The 12,724-nt window shown below is 27.9% G+C and overlaps 1 protein-coding gene across 2 annotated transcripts; it reads right to left on the reverse strand.

Annotated features, from left to right (window-relative positions):
* Nucleotides 1-3,558: 3,558 nt before the first annotated feature.
* Nucleotides 3,559-7,655, reverse strand: LOC101504065 (la-related protein 1B-like). Of its 2 annotated transcripts, XM_027333965.2 has the most exons (7): nt 7,508-7,655; nt 6,882-7,406; nt 5,911-6,424; nt 5,688-5,832; nt 5,506-5,596; nt 4,160-4,231; nt 3,568-4,074 (listed from the first exon to the last, which is right to left on the reverse strand). In XM_027333965.2, exons 2-7 carry the CDS (start codon nt 7,383-7,385, stop codon nt 3,856-3,858), a joined length of 1,545 nt encoding a protein of 514 aa, XP_027189766.1. In that variant the 5' UTR covers nt 7,386-7,406; nt 7,508-7,655; the 3' UTR covers nt 3,568-3,855. The 2 variants fall into 2 exon arrangements, with proteins under 2 accessions (XP_073224054.1, XP_027189766.1); XM_073367953.1 differs by having other exon boundaries at nt 3,559-4,074; nt 6,882-7,623.
* Between the last annotated feature and the right edge of the window lie 5,069 nt (nt 7,656-12,724).

Raw genomic sequence — 12,724 nt, forward strand, 5'->3', positions numbered from 1 at the left:
ATTTACTATACCTATTAGAGAACCAACTTTTTAAAACTGAATCTAAGAAATGAGAATTCAAATTTATAATCATAAATAAACAAATAGTAGAAATATGCCAAAACAAATATCCCATCGCACGAAATAAAATTATTCCCTAAAAACTAAACCATTTAAATTATGTGGAATGTGTTCAATTTAAGATCCTTGGTGCGATGGGAGCATTAGGTGTTGATGTCAAGGTTAAATTGGGGGTCAATGTGAGGGAAATAAAGTCTAGTCATATGAACTTTGAAGGTTAATTTTTAAAAGGGTCTTCTTTTGAGGATCAATGTAAACGATTCTTGGTTGAAGAGACGATAAAGGTACTTTAATACTCCAAATTTTATAATAAATTATTTTATTGATGAAATATAATTTTAAATAATTAAACTGGTGTTAAAATTATTTTAGAATATATGTTAATTAAATTTAGGATTAATTTTATTTATATGATGTTTTAATCTTGTACATGTTAGACTAAATGAGTAATATAAATATCAAATATTATATTTTTATATTTTATAGTGTACACATTTTCAAATATAAGATTTTAGGCGAATTTACGCATATGTGTGTATGTAGTTAATTTGATATTTCCTTGTATGCTGACTCGTGTTAAGTATGCACACAATTATATTTAATTATTTTTAAATTTATCTTATTTTAATTAATTATTTGAGTAGATAGAACATCATGTAGATTGATATATGTATAGCATCATGTAAACTAGTATGGATAGAACATCGTGTAACTTGAGACGTGTATAGGGACTAAAATTTATTTTTTCAATTTTTTTAATTATTAAAATTGCACTTTTTTTATTAAGGGTCCAATTTTTAATACTATAACAGAACCTCCAAAATCTATTACTTGGATATTTTCGTGATGATTTATTTATATGTTTATTTTTTAAGAGGGTCAGAAAATTATGAAATTGATGACCTAAATTTATTGATTTGTCTAGGATAAAAAGAAGATGTAAAGAGAGATATAGAGAGTGAGATAGACAAGAGATAGAGATGCATAATAGAGTACAGAGACATATATTATGTATATAGAAAAATCATGTATTTAAAAAAATGTTTTTCCAAACATACGTGGTTTTTTAAAAATTATAATATTATAATTTAAAAAAATCATTTTTATAAAACTGTAAACAGACACATTAAAAATTATTTTACAAAAAAAAAAATCATTTTTATGATAGTAAACAAACGAAAATTAAAAAGATCAATTTTTAAAAATCTCTAAATTGTTTAAAATAAAAATAATTATTTTTATTTATATGAAATATTGAAGTATTTATTTATCCAAAGAAATTTAGAAAAAAAAAATGGACAATTGGCTTGCAATTTTTCTTTTATATTTCCTTTCTTTGTCTTTAATTTTCCGATCATGCATTTTTTAACCCTCAGATTAATTCGCAATCAATAAGTTAGAATAACTCATGCTTTTTCTATAAATGGTTTTTACAATATGATTTCTCTATGTACGTAAAATTTCGCATGTAAAGTCAATGTAACAAATAGAAAAATCCTATTATTAAATCTTTTAACATCACTAAATATTGCGAAATCAATATTATAATAAAAAATAACTATTTCTTTGCTCAATTAAATCAATGTTCTATTGCAAAATCAATATTACAGTAGAAAATAACTAATTCTTTACTTGATTAAATCATTGCTCTACTGTTAATGTATTGTTAATGTAGACTTATATTTCTTGTAATCACTAACTAAAAAGACCATTATTATTGTTTATAATAAATAAAAAAACGTCGGTAATAAAACTAAATGTCCATCGTAGTTTTATTGTTTATTTAAAAACAAACCATAATATTAAACCAAAGGATAATTAAAGAACATTCATATGTAACTACAACCTAGACAAACATTCTATTGTAAATGGGTTTTGCTATTTCTTGTATACCCTTAATATCATTTTGCTTATAAAAAACTATATTTTTATAATCAATAAGGTGAGCACAAATAATATCTCAACTGCATTATATTTATATATAACATTTAAATGACTTAACTGGGTCATTTCAAAGGAATAATAGTTCAAAGAAAATGCTTAATTGTACCATTTCTAAGGAATATTGTAACTCCAAATTAAACATTTTTAACAATAACAAATATCCAGACATAACTTAAAAATAAAATTCATGATAAATTAGATACAAATAATTTAATTGTTTATTTGAAAAAATATCTTGTGAATTATAATAAATTAAATAATAAATAAATTTAATTTCTTAAACATCGTCCAAATGCTATTTTTCTAGATAACTAATGGACACCGTTTGTTATTTGTTAATCAAACAACTCTTTGTGAACTCACCTACAAGGCTACAACCTCTAATATATACCATATAAATATGCCCTTGCTAATTTTTAGAGTTACAATTGTGTGACTCAACCCAACATACTTTTTGTTTATCAATTTTGAATAATCTCACAACATTCATACAATAAGTGTGTTTAGTTTTGCCATATAACAAAAATCAAACTTTTGAAAGATTTTAATTTGTAAAATTGATTTTAATTTAAAATAAATTATATATAAATTAATTTATATTTAATATATTTACATAAAAGTGAATTAAACGATAAACTTCAATGTAAATATTATATTAAGAATTAAAAACAATAAAATATAAGTTTGAGTTAGAACAAATTGTAGATCCAAAATCAATTATGTAGAATAATATCTAAACTCATCAAAATCAATATTTTTTTTACAAATATCAAAAGTAATTTTACACCTTCAAAATAAATTTTGATTCCTCAAAAGTAGAATCAAACATGCAATTATTCATGGGTAACTAATGATCCACGTCGATAGGCATTTTATGATCATTTCACATATATAATTTGTACCACTTTCGATATCAAACACATAAATCAATTCGAGGGATTATTGGATTTTGCAAGTAATTTTGGATTTAAAGTAGTCTTTTTGTATAATTACTTTTTTATAAATAAAAACATCTAAAAAAATCAAATAAAAAGTTAGTCTAAATAACTTTTCATAAAAAATCATTTTAAGTGCTTTATTTTCTGTTACAAATATTTTAGAAAATAAATTTTGAAACGACTAAAAAATCAATTAAAACAAAAAAGTTATTTTAATCTCATATGCTAACTATGAAAATTATTTTTTAAATAAATTCAAAATAATTTCTATTATTTTCTGAATATTATTTTTATATTTTTATCTATTCGATTGAAGGGTCATTCTATATTTTTATTAAATAATTTTCTATATTTTTATTTTCTGAATATGATAGTAAAAAATTGAATTAATGATATAACTAAAAACTCAGAAGCTTCATGTTGGTAACATTTTTTATACATTTTGAATAAATATTAGAAGTATACAAACAAAATCATTTCCATCAATTATATAGTCATACAAAATCATTTAATCATCGAACAAAATTTCCAATACCACCAAGCAAAAAATTTAACGCATATGCCACCACAAGTAAGAGAAAAAATACACAACAATATAAACTATACAAATAGAAAATATCAGAACTGTATCGGTCAAAACTCAAAAATTTATGTTTGTCGAAAGAATTATTTGTTTACGCTAAAAGTACGGTCAAAATCGAGCTCAACGACGATAGAGGAAACCAAATTTCATACTGTATCTACTCCCTCCACGTCAAAAGCAAAATATAAAAAATAAAATTGTCAAACATAACAATGTACTATGAGGCTAAACACTAGACACATTACACATAACTTCAAGGTGTGTCTAGATAAGAGTTGAGTCCGGATAGTGTGCAGTTTTAAGTTTTAATTGACGATTCAGTTTTAAGTTTTAATTGACGTTACCCGCATCCTCACTTCCATTTGAAAGTGGAGACTGACGAGAAGACTCACCTTCATCTTCACGAGTTGTTTTTTCCAGAGTGATAGTTTGAAAATCATCGGTCAAGTTACTGTATCTTGATCCACTTGAAACTGAACTAGATTCAATCTTGACTTGACTAGAGGGCAACCAATTCATCCAATCATTACGCCTCCTCAATTTGTCATCCTGCAAAAAGGATGAAATACATGTAAAAAAACGTGCATACTCCATAATATGAATTACAAATGTAGACAAAATGATAATAACTCACATGAACATCCACAACAGTTGAACCTCTCAACGAATCCAATATCAACTGAACGTTACTTGTCAAATTTCTAACCTGCAAAAAAGAGATTTAGTGGATTAGTAAATTGTATTGATTTAAGTGCATAACATCTAGAGAAAAGTTTTGTTAATAACTCAAAACTAAAATAGACTACTATTACAAACAGTATTTTGGAAAAATGATAATCAAAATACTCACAAATTTTTATGGGACAAAACTCTTTTTTATACCAACTAACTCACTTTCATGCATATATAGAAGAACAATAACACATTAGCGTTTTCAATCTCCCATTATCGCAAATAATTCATTCACAATTATCATCTATCCATCGAAAATGTCAAACAATTTTTACATGTGTCTATAATTAGATTAACTGTTATTCTTTTCTGATATCTCTCTTAAAAAGTGTGTAAAAATATACTATAATACATGGAAAAAGTAACAATGAAAATTAGCTAAGTGATAGAAAGTTTATTCACCATGTTCAAAGTTACAAGATAGGAAGGAAAACACAACATTAGCTAAGTGACTTCTTTAAATTCAATTTTGATCTCATCCCGACATTGATAACATTGACATTTGACACATGATGTATTTAATCACAAGCTTATCACATATTTTCTTACGAAAAATAGATGTTAAGGTTACACACAATAAATATTTAACATCCAATTCTTCCACTATCAATACCTCAAATCATCTGGAACACGTAATCATAAGTTGGGTTAATGAACCATAGACACTAATTTCCATTAGTTAGAATGCTTTGGTTCATAATTTAAAATAGAATACTTGAACACTTTTTGGTCTACAATATAGAAAGGAAGAAGTGATCAAGCTATACAATATCACATCTACATTCCACCCACAGCTATCTATTGGTAATCATTAAGAAATTTTTATTTATTTGATGGAAATCATCTTACATTATCCCTTATTGTACTATTTCACACTCTAAAAAGTAGCTTTCCTTTATTTACAATAAACTAATATCTGAATGTTGGCAAAGTTGATGGTTTGCGTTTATATTGCAATAAAAATGCTAGGTCATTCAATAGAAGAAAGAAAGAAAAATTCCGTAGGTATAAAGTAAAATCCATCTAATTAGTCTAACTGCAAACACATCTTCAGGTTTAGGTTTAAGTAAAACTGTCATTTAGATTTGAAAGTAAGCGGCCCATGCAAGTCAAAGATTCATGACCCATGCAAGTCAAAGATTCATGACCCATGCAAGCCACAGATTCATTAAAAACAACCATGAAGTGTTACATATTATAAGGCTCTATATAAAATATTAGGGAATAATCAAAGAATAATTAACTTACTCGAGGGAAGTTTGCTATCAAGGTAATTGGAACCCAACCCTCTTCGTCCATATTGGATCTTAAAAACTCATCTTTTATTAAATTAGTATCACTGTCAAAAACAAATCAATAATAAATAAATAATTTTGACAAACTTTATTGATTAGAAATAAACAAAAAGAATAGGAACATATTAAGTCTACCTGAAATAATAGTCAATCTGATTGACTATCATATTGGACAGAGGAGATTCTGCCGCAGGGAAGAATGTTGCCGGGGAAGGGCTGTGGGGGAAGAACGGCATACCCCTAAAGGGATCCATCGTTACTGTTGGAAAGTAATACAACTCTAAAATAAAAAAGAAGGAATATTAGTAATATTAAATTTTGTGGAAATAAAAATTATAAAAAAGAGATACATACTAACCAGGATAAGCAACTTGGTTTGGAAATGGTCCAATTGGCTGAGGACCCAAAAATGCAGCAGGACCAGGTGGTGGGTGCCTCAATAATCCTCTGGGAAGCATCCTTTGTTGAGGTGCATGAGAATCTCTATTTCCACGATCTTTACTATAAGTATTCTGATGATAGAAATTATTTCCTCGTGGATGGGACCCAAAATTACTTCTGCGAGAGGAATCACCAACTAATGGTCTTGCGTCGCAGTTATTGTTCCGGTAATGATATCTTGAAGAAGAGTCGGATATACTTGGCCCCATATTCCCGTAGCTACCTGGAGTGAGTTGATATATAGGAAAAGGAGGCAGTGGTGGAGGAGTAGGAGGGCTGGAGAAGTTTCCCTGAACAGGACCAGGTCCAACGTTGACGCCAGCAACCCTCTTCACGGGTCTTGGTCTATTTTGCATATTATAGATTGTTGCCGAACTAAATTTTGTGTTACTAGTACCTTGTCTCTGAGGTGGGTGTGAAATTACAGACCCCTGCAAAACAATAGAAAGTCAAGCAAGCAGATCAGACTCACCATTTACCCCTACTAAGTTTGACAATGGCATAATGTTGGATACAAATTGATAAACATAAATCAAGTTTTGTTATCATCATCTAGGGCTCAGGGCGAGCCTTATACATAAAAAATTATACCTAGACAGAATTATATAACATTATCAATCATATTTATATCAATACTTGTGATGTTTAATCATATCCATACACCATAATATGCTACAAAGTGTACAGTTTGCAGTATACCAATTTTGCAGAAACAAAATTTGCATCAACCACAATAATATTCTTGGAACAATAAATATAACAGAGAAGAGATAATTCTTCTTACTATCCTTTTTATATTTGAAGAAAACAAACAATAAAGAAAACAGAGAACTTAGCCTAAAAGAGTAAATTTCGATCAGATAATTAAGATATGTATTAGAACGAAACCTGAGAAGTAGAAGGTGATCCATCAACAGCAGCAGTCTTAGGGGAAGATTCAGCTGGCAATTTACCAGAAAATTTGGTGGATTCAGACAAAGCAGGCCACAATTCAGCACCCATTACAGGACCAGTCTCAACGACGCCGTTTGAGGGTTTGTTCCATACGGATTTCTTAGAATGACCTGCATTGCCATCACTAACATCGGAGGCTATCGTAATTAAGTTGTCCACCAACGGCGGAGTAGAAACCGCCTTTGGGGAACAATCAGACGACGGAGCTTGGTCGTTGGCGCCTGTTGTCAGAGAGGAGGAGGAAGATGACGATGATGACGGCAGTGATTGATGAATGCCGGTGGGTGATTCTGTCTCGCCACCACGGACAACCTGAGCCCAAGGAGAAGGAAGAGTTTTTCGCATGAAACTAGGGTTGTTGGTGTCACCAGAAGTCGCCGATGACGGAGCACTTGTCGGAGAGTGGTTATTAGATGAAGATTTAGGAGTGCTAACCATTGATAATTAGGGTTTCTAGTTCTTGGTTCAGAGTGAATAAAAAAAAATGCACAAAAATAAAATAATCAGTATAAAATCAAAGGCATGAATGAATAATTAAATGAGTAAAATAAAAAACGCACAAAAGGAATAAAAATGATATGAATTTGGGTTCTCTAACTAGAATGATAGAAGAATTCCAGTTAGAGGAAGAAACCCTCTCAACCAAAAACTGCGATCTCTCCCAGCTCCCCTCTCCCCCTTTGCTATTGTTTCTCCCTTTTTTTTACCACATAATAAACATACTTGATTCTCTTTTCTTTTTATTGTCAATTTTTTTATTTCTTAGTATTTTAAATTTAGTATTTCTTTGTCAAAAGTAAATATGTTTTTTTAATAGGAAAATCATTCAATTTAGGATTTCATACAAGTATTTTGACTAAAAATAAATAAAATTAATTTCTATGCCATTTAAAACATATTTACCTATACATAACCAATCAGAACACATCGTGATGTCATATTTCCATTACTTCTCAAATATGTGTACTAATCTTTACATAGTGGAATATAATTGGATTGAATATATAAAAAAAAAATTAAGTGTATTTGAATTTAATTTATTTGATTTTATTTTGATATTTAGTTTTTAAAATGTGTTTTGCATGATTTTGAAAATACTACTTTTTTAAAATAAAAATTATTCATTTTGACTTTTAAATTTTGAATATAAAAAGAAACTGTTTTTTTAATAAATTTATACAAAACATCTAAATAAATAAATTTTTTCTTTTTAAAATTTTAAAAACCGAAAATAGTTTTTTTTTTTTTTTTAAGAGAGAAATCTAGCAAATCCCTTTTTTAATAATAAAATCTACCAAATCTTTTTTTTAGACTAAAAATCTAGCAAATCTTTAGTCTTTTTGTTTTCAATTAACTATTCAAGATAAAATTATCTACAATTATGTATAAGAAATTTGAGTGGATTCTTGAGAATTGCCATGAGAAATATTCTCTTATTATACATGTCTTTGTCAAATCTTTTGAAAATCGTCAATAATAAATTAAATTAATTAATAATAATTTGATAAAAATAAGTATTAAAGTATTTTCATGATTTTGTTTTTAAGCAGAAGTATTTTAATGCAAAGGAATAAACAATTGTCAAAATAAATAAAAGGTTTTGTCAAAATAAAATAAAACTCGACATAATATTTACTTAAATTCAATTAGAAGATAAATCTTTATTTAATAATTTTTTAAAAATCTACTAAACAATATTTGACAGTAAATTTCCATTGAATAATTATTCAACTGTTTGTTTGTTTATATTTATATATATATGAGGTATATAGCAAATGAGAAATGAATCTCTTATATGAAATTATTAAATTATCTACTATCTGAACAAAATTTGCGGTTTTTATTTAACAACACTTTAAACAAGTTACATTATCTTTTTCTATAATGCTACTTTTCATTTTGTCCATTTTAAAATCCATTTTGTTCTTACCTTACCTTATATTTCCCCGTTTATTTCTCTTTTGATCTTATTTTAATTCCCCTTTGAAGTTTTGAGAGTGTCTTTTCATTGTTTGATTTTTTTTGGGTTCACAAAACCAAATTTGCACGATAAATCTCTCCCCTTTTTATTTAATAGTATATACCATTGATCTCTATAGTCATTAAGAAAACAAAGAAAGCTTTGAAACATTAGCAAGACAATAAGTTTAAAAGAAGACTAGAACAACAGCCACATATATGAAAAGAACAAAACCAAATATTCCAACACAAATCATTAAACCAACAAAATATTGTAACTATTTGACTACAAACCAAAAACACCCATCATCTAACAGAATGCATATGCCTTTTCTCCAAATCCCAAATTTAAATTGCAAAGCTCTAGAGCTATTTTTCATTTTGTTTAGTTTTTCAACAATTATACACATGGAGAAGATGAAGAAAGGGTGAAAGGGAAGGAGAGAGCTAGGTCGATCTTTGAGATGAATAGTTGTGAGCTGCTAAACTCATCAGTCAATGCTGCCTCTAACTCTGCCACATCTCTTGATTAACTTAGTTAGTTGAATTGAATTTATTAATAATTTATATTATTTCTTTGTTATTATTTTTATTAATTAGGTTAAATTGCATATGCGGTTTCTTAATTTAATTTCAATTAATGTTTTAGTCTTTTATCTTCTTTTTTTTTTCTCTAGTTGATAATTTATTTTAATTTTAAATGACAATTTGATATTTTATATTTTAAAAATGTCAACAATACTGTCTTTTTTTTTTTACAAAAAAAATCATCAAAAAATCCATAAAATTTATTATCATCTTCAATAAAATGCAAATTTAATCAAATTCATAACTTAAATCATTAAATAAACTCATATTTTCATTTTTTTATTTGATTTTGTTGGAGATGAAAATATGAGTTTATTTGAATATTTAAGTTATGCATTTGATGAAATTTGCAATATATTGAAGATGATTATTAATTTTATGATTTTTATTTGAAAATTTTGATTATTTGTTTGATTTTTTGTAAAAAAGAGGATAACATTGTTGCCATTTTAAAACATAAAATATTAATTATCACTTAAAATTAAAATAAAGGGTCAAATCGAGAGAAAAAAAAATAAAAAACTAAAACGTTAACTGAAATTAAGTTAAAAGATTGCGAGTGCAATTTAACCTATTAACTGTTGAGACTCGTGACCCTAGTGTTATGAAGTGTTAAACTGTAAGACTTAACACAAAATTAATGGAAGTTTCAAAAACCATGGATGACTAATTAACACTTACGTCAAGTACTAATTAATTTATAATATAAGGGGTGTGTAGTTAACGCAAAGAAACATTAATTAAAGATTTTATTTTGACAAAATTAGTTAGAGGTTTTTAAAACCGGACAATAGAAAGAAATGCGTACATTTGTAGCAATTATAACTTAAAGTAACAAATGAAAAATAAGTATTTGGTCAAACTACAATGAGATTTAGTATCTCTGAAAGAAAAAAAATGCGATTTAGTGGCCGTTTAATCAAATACTATTTTATTAGAAATTTCATGTTGACATTTTTAATAGAATTTAATTATATAAAAAAATCAAATACATCTATTATTCTAAAAATTGTGATTGAGACTTTTTACGGTGACAACGTATATAAATTAAATTCTTACTAATATTATACATTTAATTAGTGTAGCAATTTGCTTTTAAATGCGAAGCTAATGTGCATTAGGTAGTATATCATATCAAGTTCTATATAAGGAACAATCACTAACGCATATTGAATTTAGCATCGTCCAAAAATCTATACTAACAAAAAAAACATCACACGAGTAATGATTTAGTGTTCGCTCAGTGTTGGTGTTCTCAAGGTTGACATTTGGTTTCCTAAAAGTCAATGCTAAGTTGTGTCGGTCAATGTAAAATTTAACAAATGTTAATCTATGTGTCTATTTAGCATCAAATTGAACGACACATATACATAGTGTCTACTTTTGTGTGACCCATCAAGCGTTTAAGTAAAAAAAAATATTGGAAAAATATAAAATCAATGTCCTTGCTTTATATACAATGATATGACATACCCCTTGATCACTAGTGAAATAATAGATAAAACAAATAAACAAATTATCACTAACTTCTTAGTATTCAATAACTTTTCTTTTGTAGTGTTGTCAAATATGTAAGATAACAACATACATATATTTTTTATTTTGACGGGAAATCATTAAACAGAAACAATGTCTTATGGTCACGACAAAAAGATAAAGGTTGTAGCCCTTACCTTTTTAAGGGAGAGTGTTGATGTGTAAGTCATTATAAAAGTGTCACTTAGCCATCTAATAAAAGTTAGTTAAGTATGTTAGTTAGTTAATTGAGAACAACCTAGTGGAAAAGGTTGTACACAAAATTGTATAAATATAAGGATGTTGTAAATGCTAAGTGAAAGTGTATAAAATGTATTTTCTCTCAATATTCAATATCCTGTCTATTATTATTCTATAAAGTGTGTGATGCTTTAAAACTCTTTTCCTTGGTCCGGTCAACTTTTGAAAGGAGTTGGGAAAAAGAAGAATATTTGTTATTGTTTGGCTTACTTGACTTGGTTTACACGACAATCTTTTATAATAAAAAAAAAAAATGAATAGTAATATACTTAAAACCCCACAAAAATGGTAAGTAGCACCTACCAAAAAATTGTCGCATTTGCTTGGGTGTTTGTTATTATTATTATGAAAAATAGATAGATACTGGTTCGTGGGTCATGCAACATGCTATGCTCCAAAATTAAATGTTAAATGCGTTCACATAGCTAGCTACTCAAAATTTGGACTAATCAATAAAGACTTCTGACTTATGAGAGAATCTATTTCTTCTTTCATGCTCCTTTTTCTCTACATGCTTATACGATGTTGCGATGCTCTTTCTTACTTGTATATATTTTTTATTGATGAAATGTTTCCTAGTAGTTTAATACCAAAGGGAACAAGATTTCCTTATGCATGCCTACATATGTTCTTGCACCATTCAATGATTTCATCCACGGTGGAATAATACAATTCGTGTTTGATGCATAGAAAACATAGTTCTCTATCAAATTAAGACAACAATTTCATTACAAAGTTGTTGACCCTTGTATAAAATATTTATCTTTTGCTTTCTTGCTTCACATCATTCATCACTGCTTTTCCATCATTTCCTCGAAATACATGTATCAACCCAACCCTCTTCGGCTAATACGAATTGATAATAATATATAAAGGATACTTTAATCCCACAGTTAATATAAAATAATTTTACGTCAATTTCCAATGAGACATTATTATAAGTTTACAATGTCAAATATTACTCTCTAATTATACACTACGCGAAAAAACGCATATTACAGCGCTTTTTTTAAGCCATTAACAGCGCTTTTTCAAAAAAATAAGCGCTGTGGAAACGAGCGCTGTAAATGATACAACAGCGCTTTTAAAAAAGTGCTATAGAACATGTAAATACAACGCGCGCTTGTTATGCACATTTTACAGCGCTTCTTCACAAAAAACGTTGTAATATGCACCCCATTATATGAGTTATGGGTGTGCATTTTACAGCGCTTTCTCAAAAAAGCGCTCTAAAATGCCCAACCATAATTTCATATATGGGTGGACATATTACAGCGCTTTCTCAAAAAGCGCTGTAATATGCCCAACCATAATTTCATATATGGGTGGGCATATTACAGCGCTTTCTCACAAAAGCGCCGTAATATGCCCACCCATAATTTCATATATGTGTGGGCATTTTACAGCGCTTTTTTGAGAAAGCGCTGTAAAATGCACACCCATAACTCATATAA

This window comes from Cicer arietinum, chromosome 4 (assembly GCF_000331145.2).
Source record: "Cicer arietinum cultivar CDC Frontier isolate Library 1 chromosome 4, Cicar.CDCFrontier_v2.0, whole genome shotgun sequence".
Lineage (NCBI taxonomy): Eukaryota > Viridiplantae > Streptophyta > Magnoliopsida > Fabales > Fabaceae > Cicer > Cicer arietinum.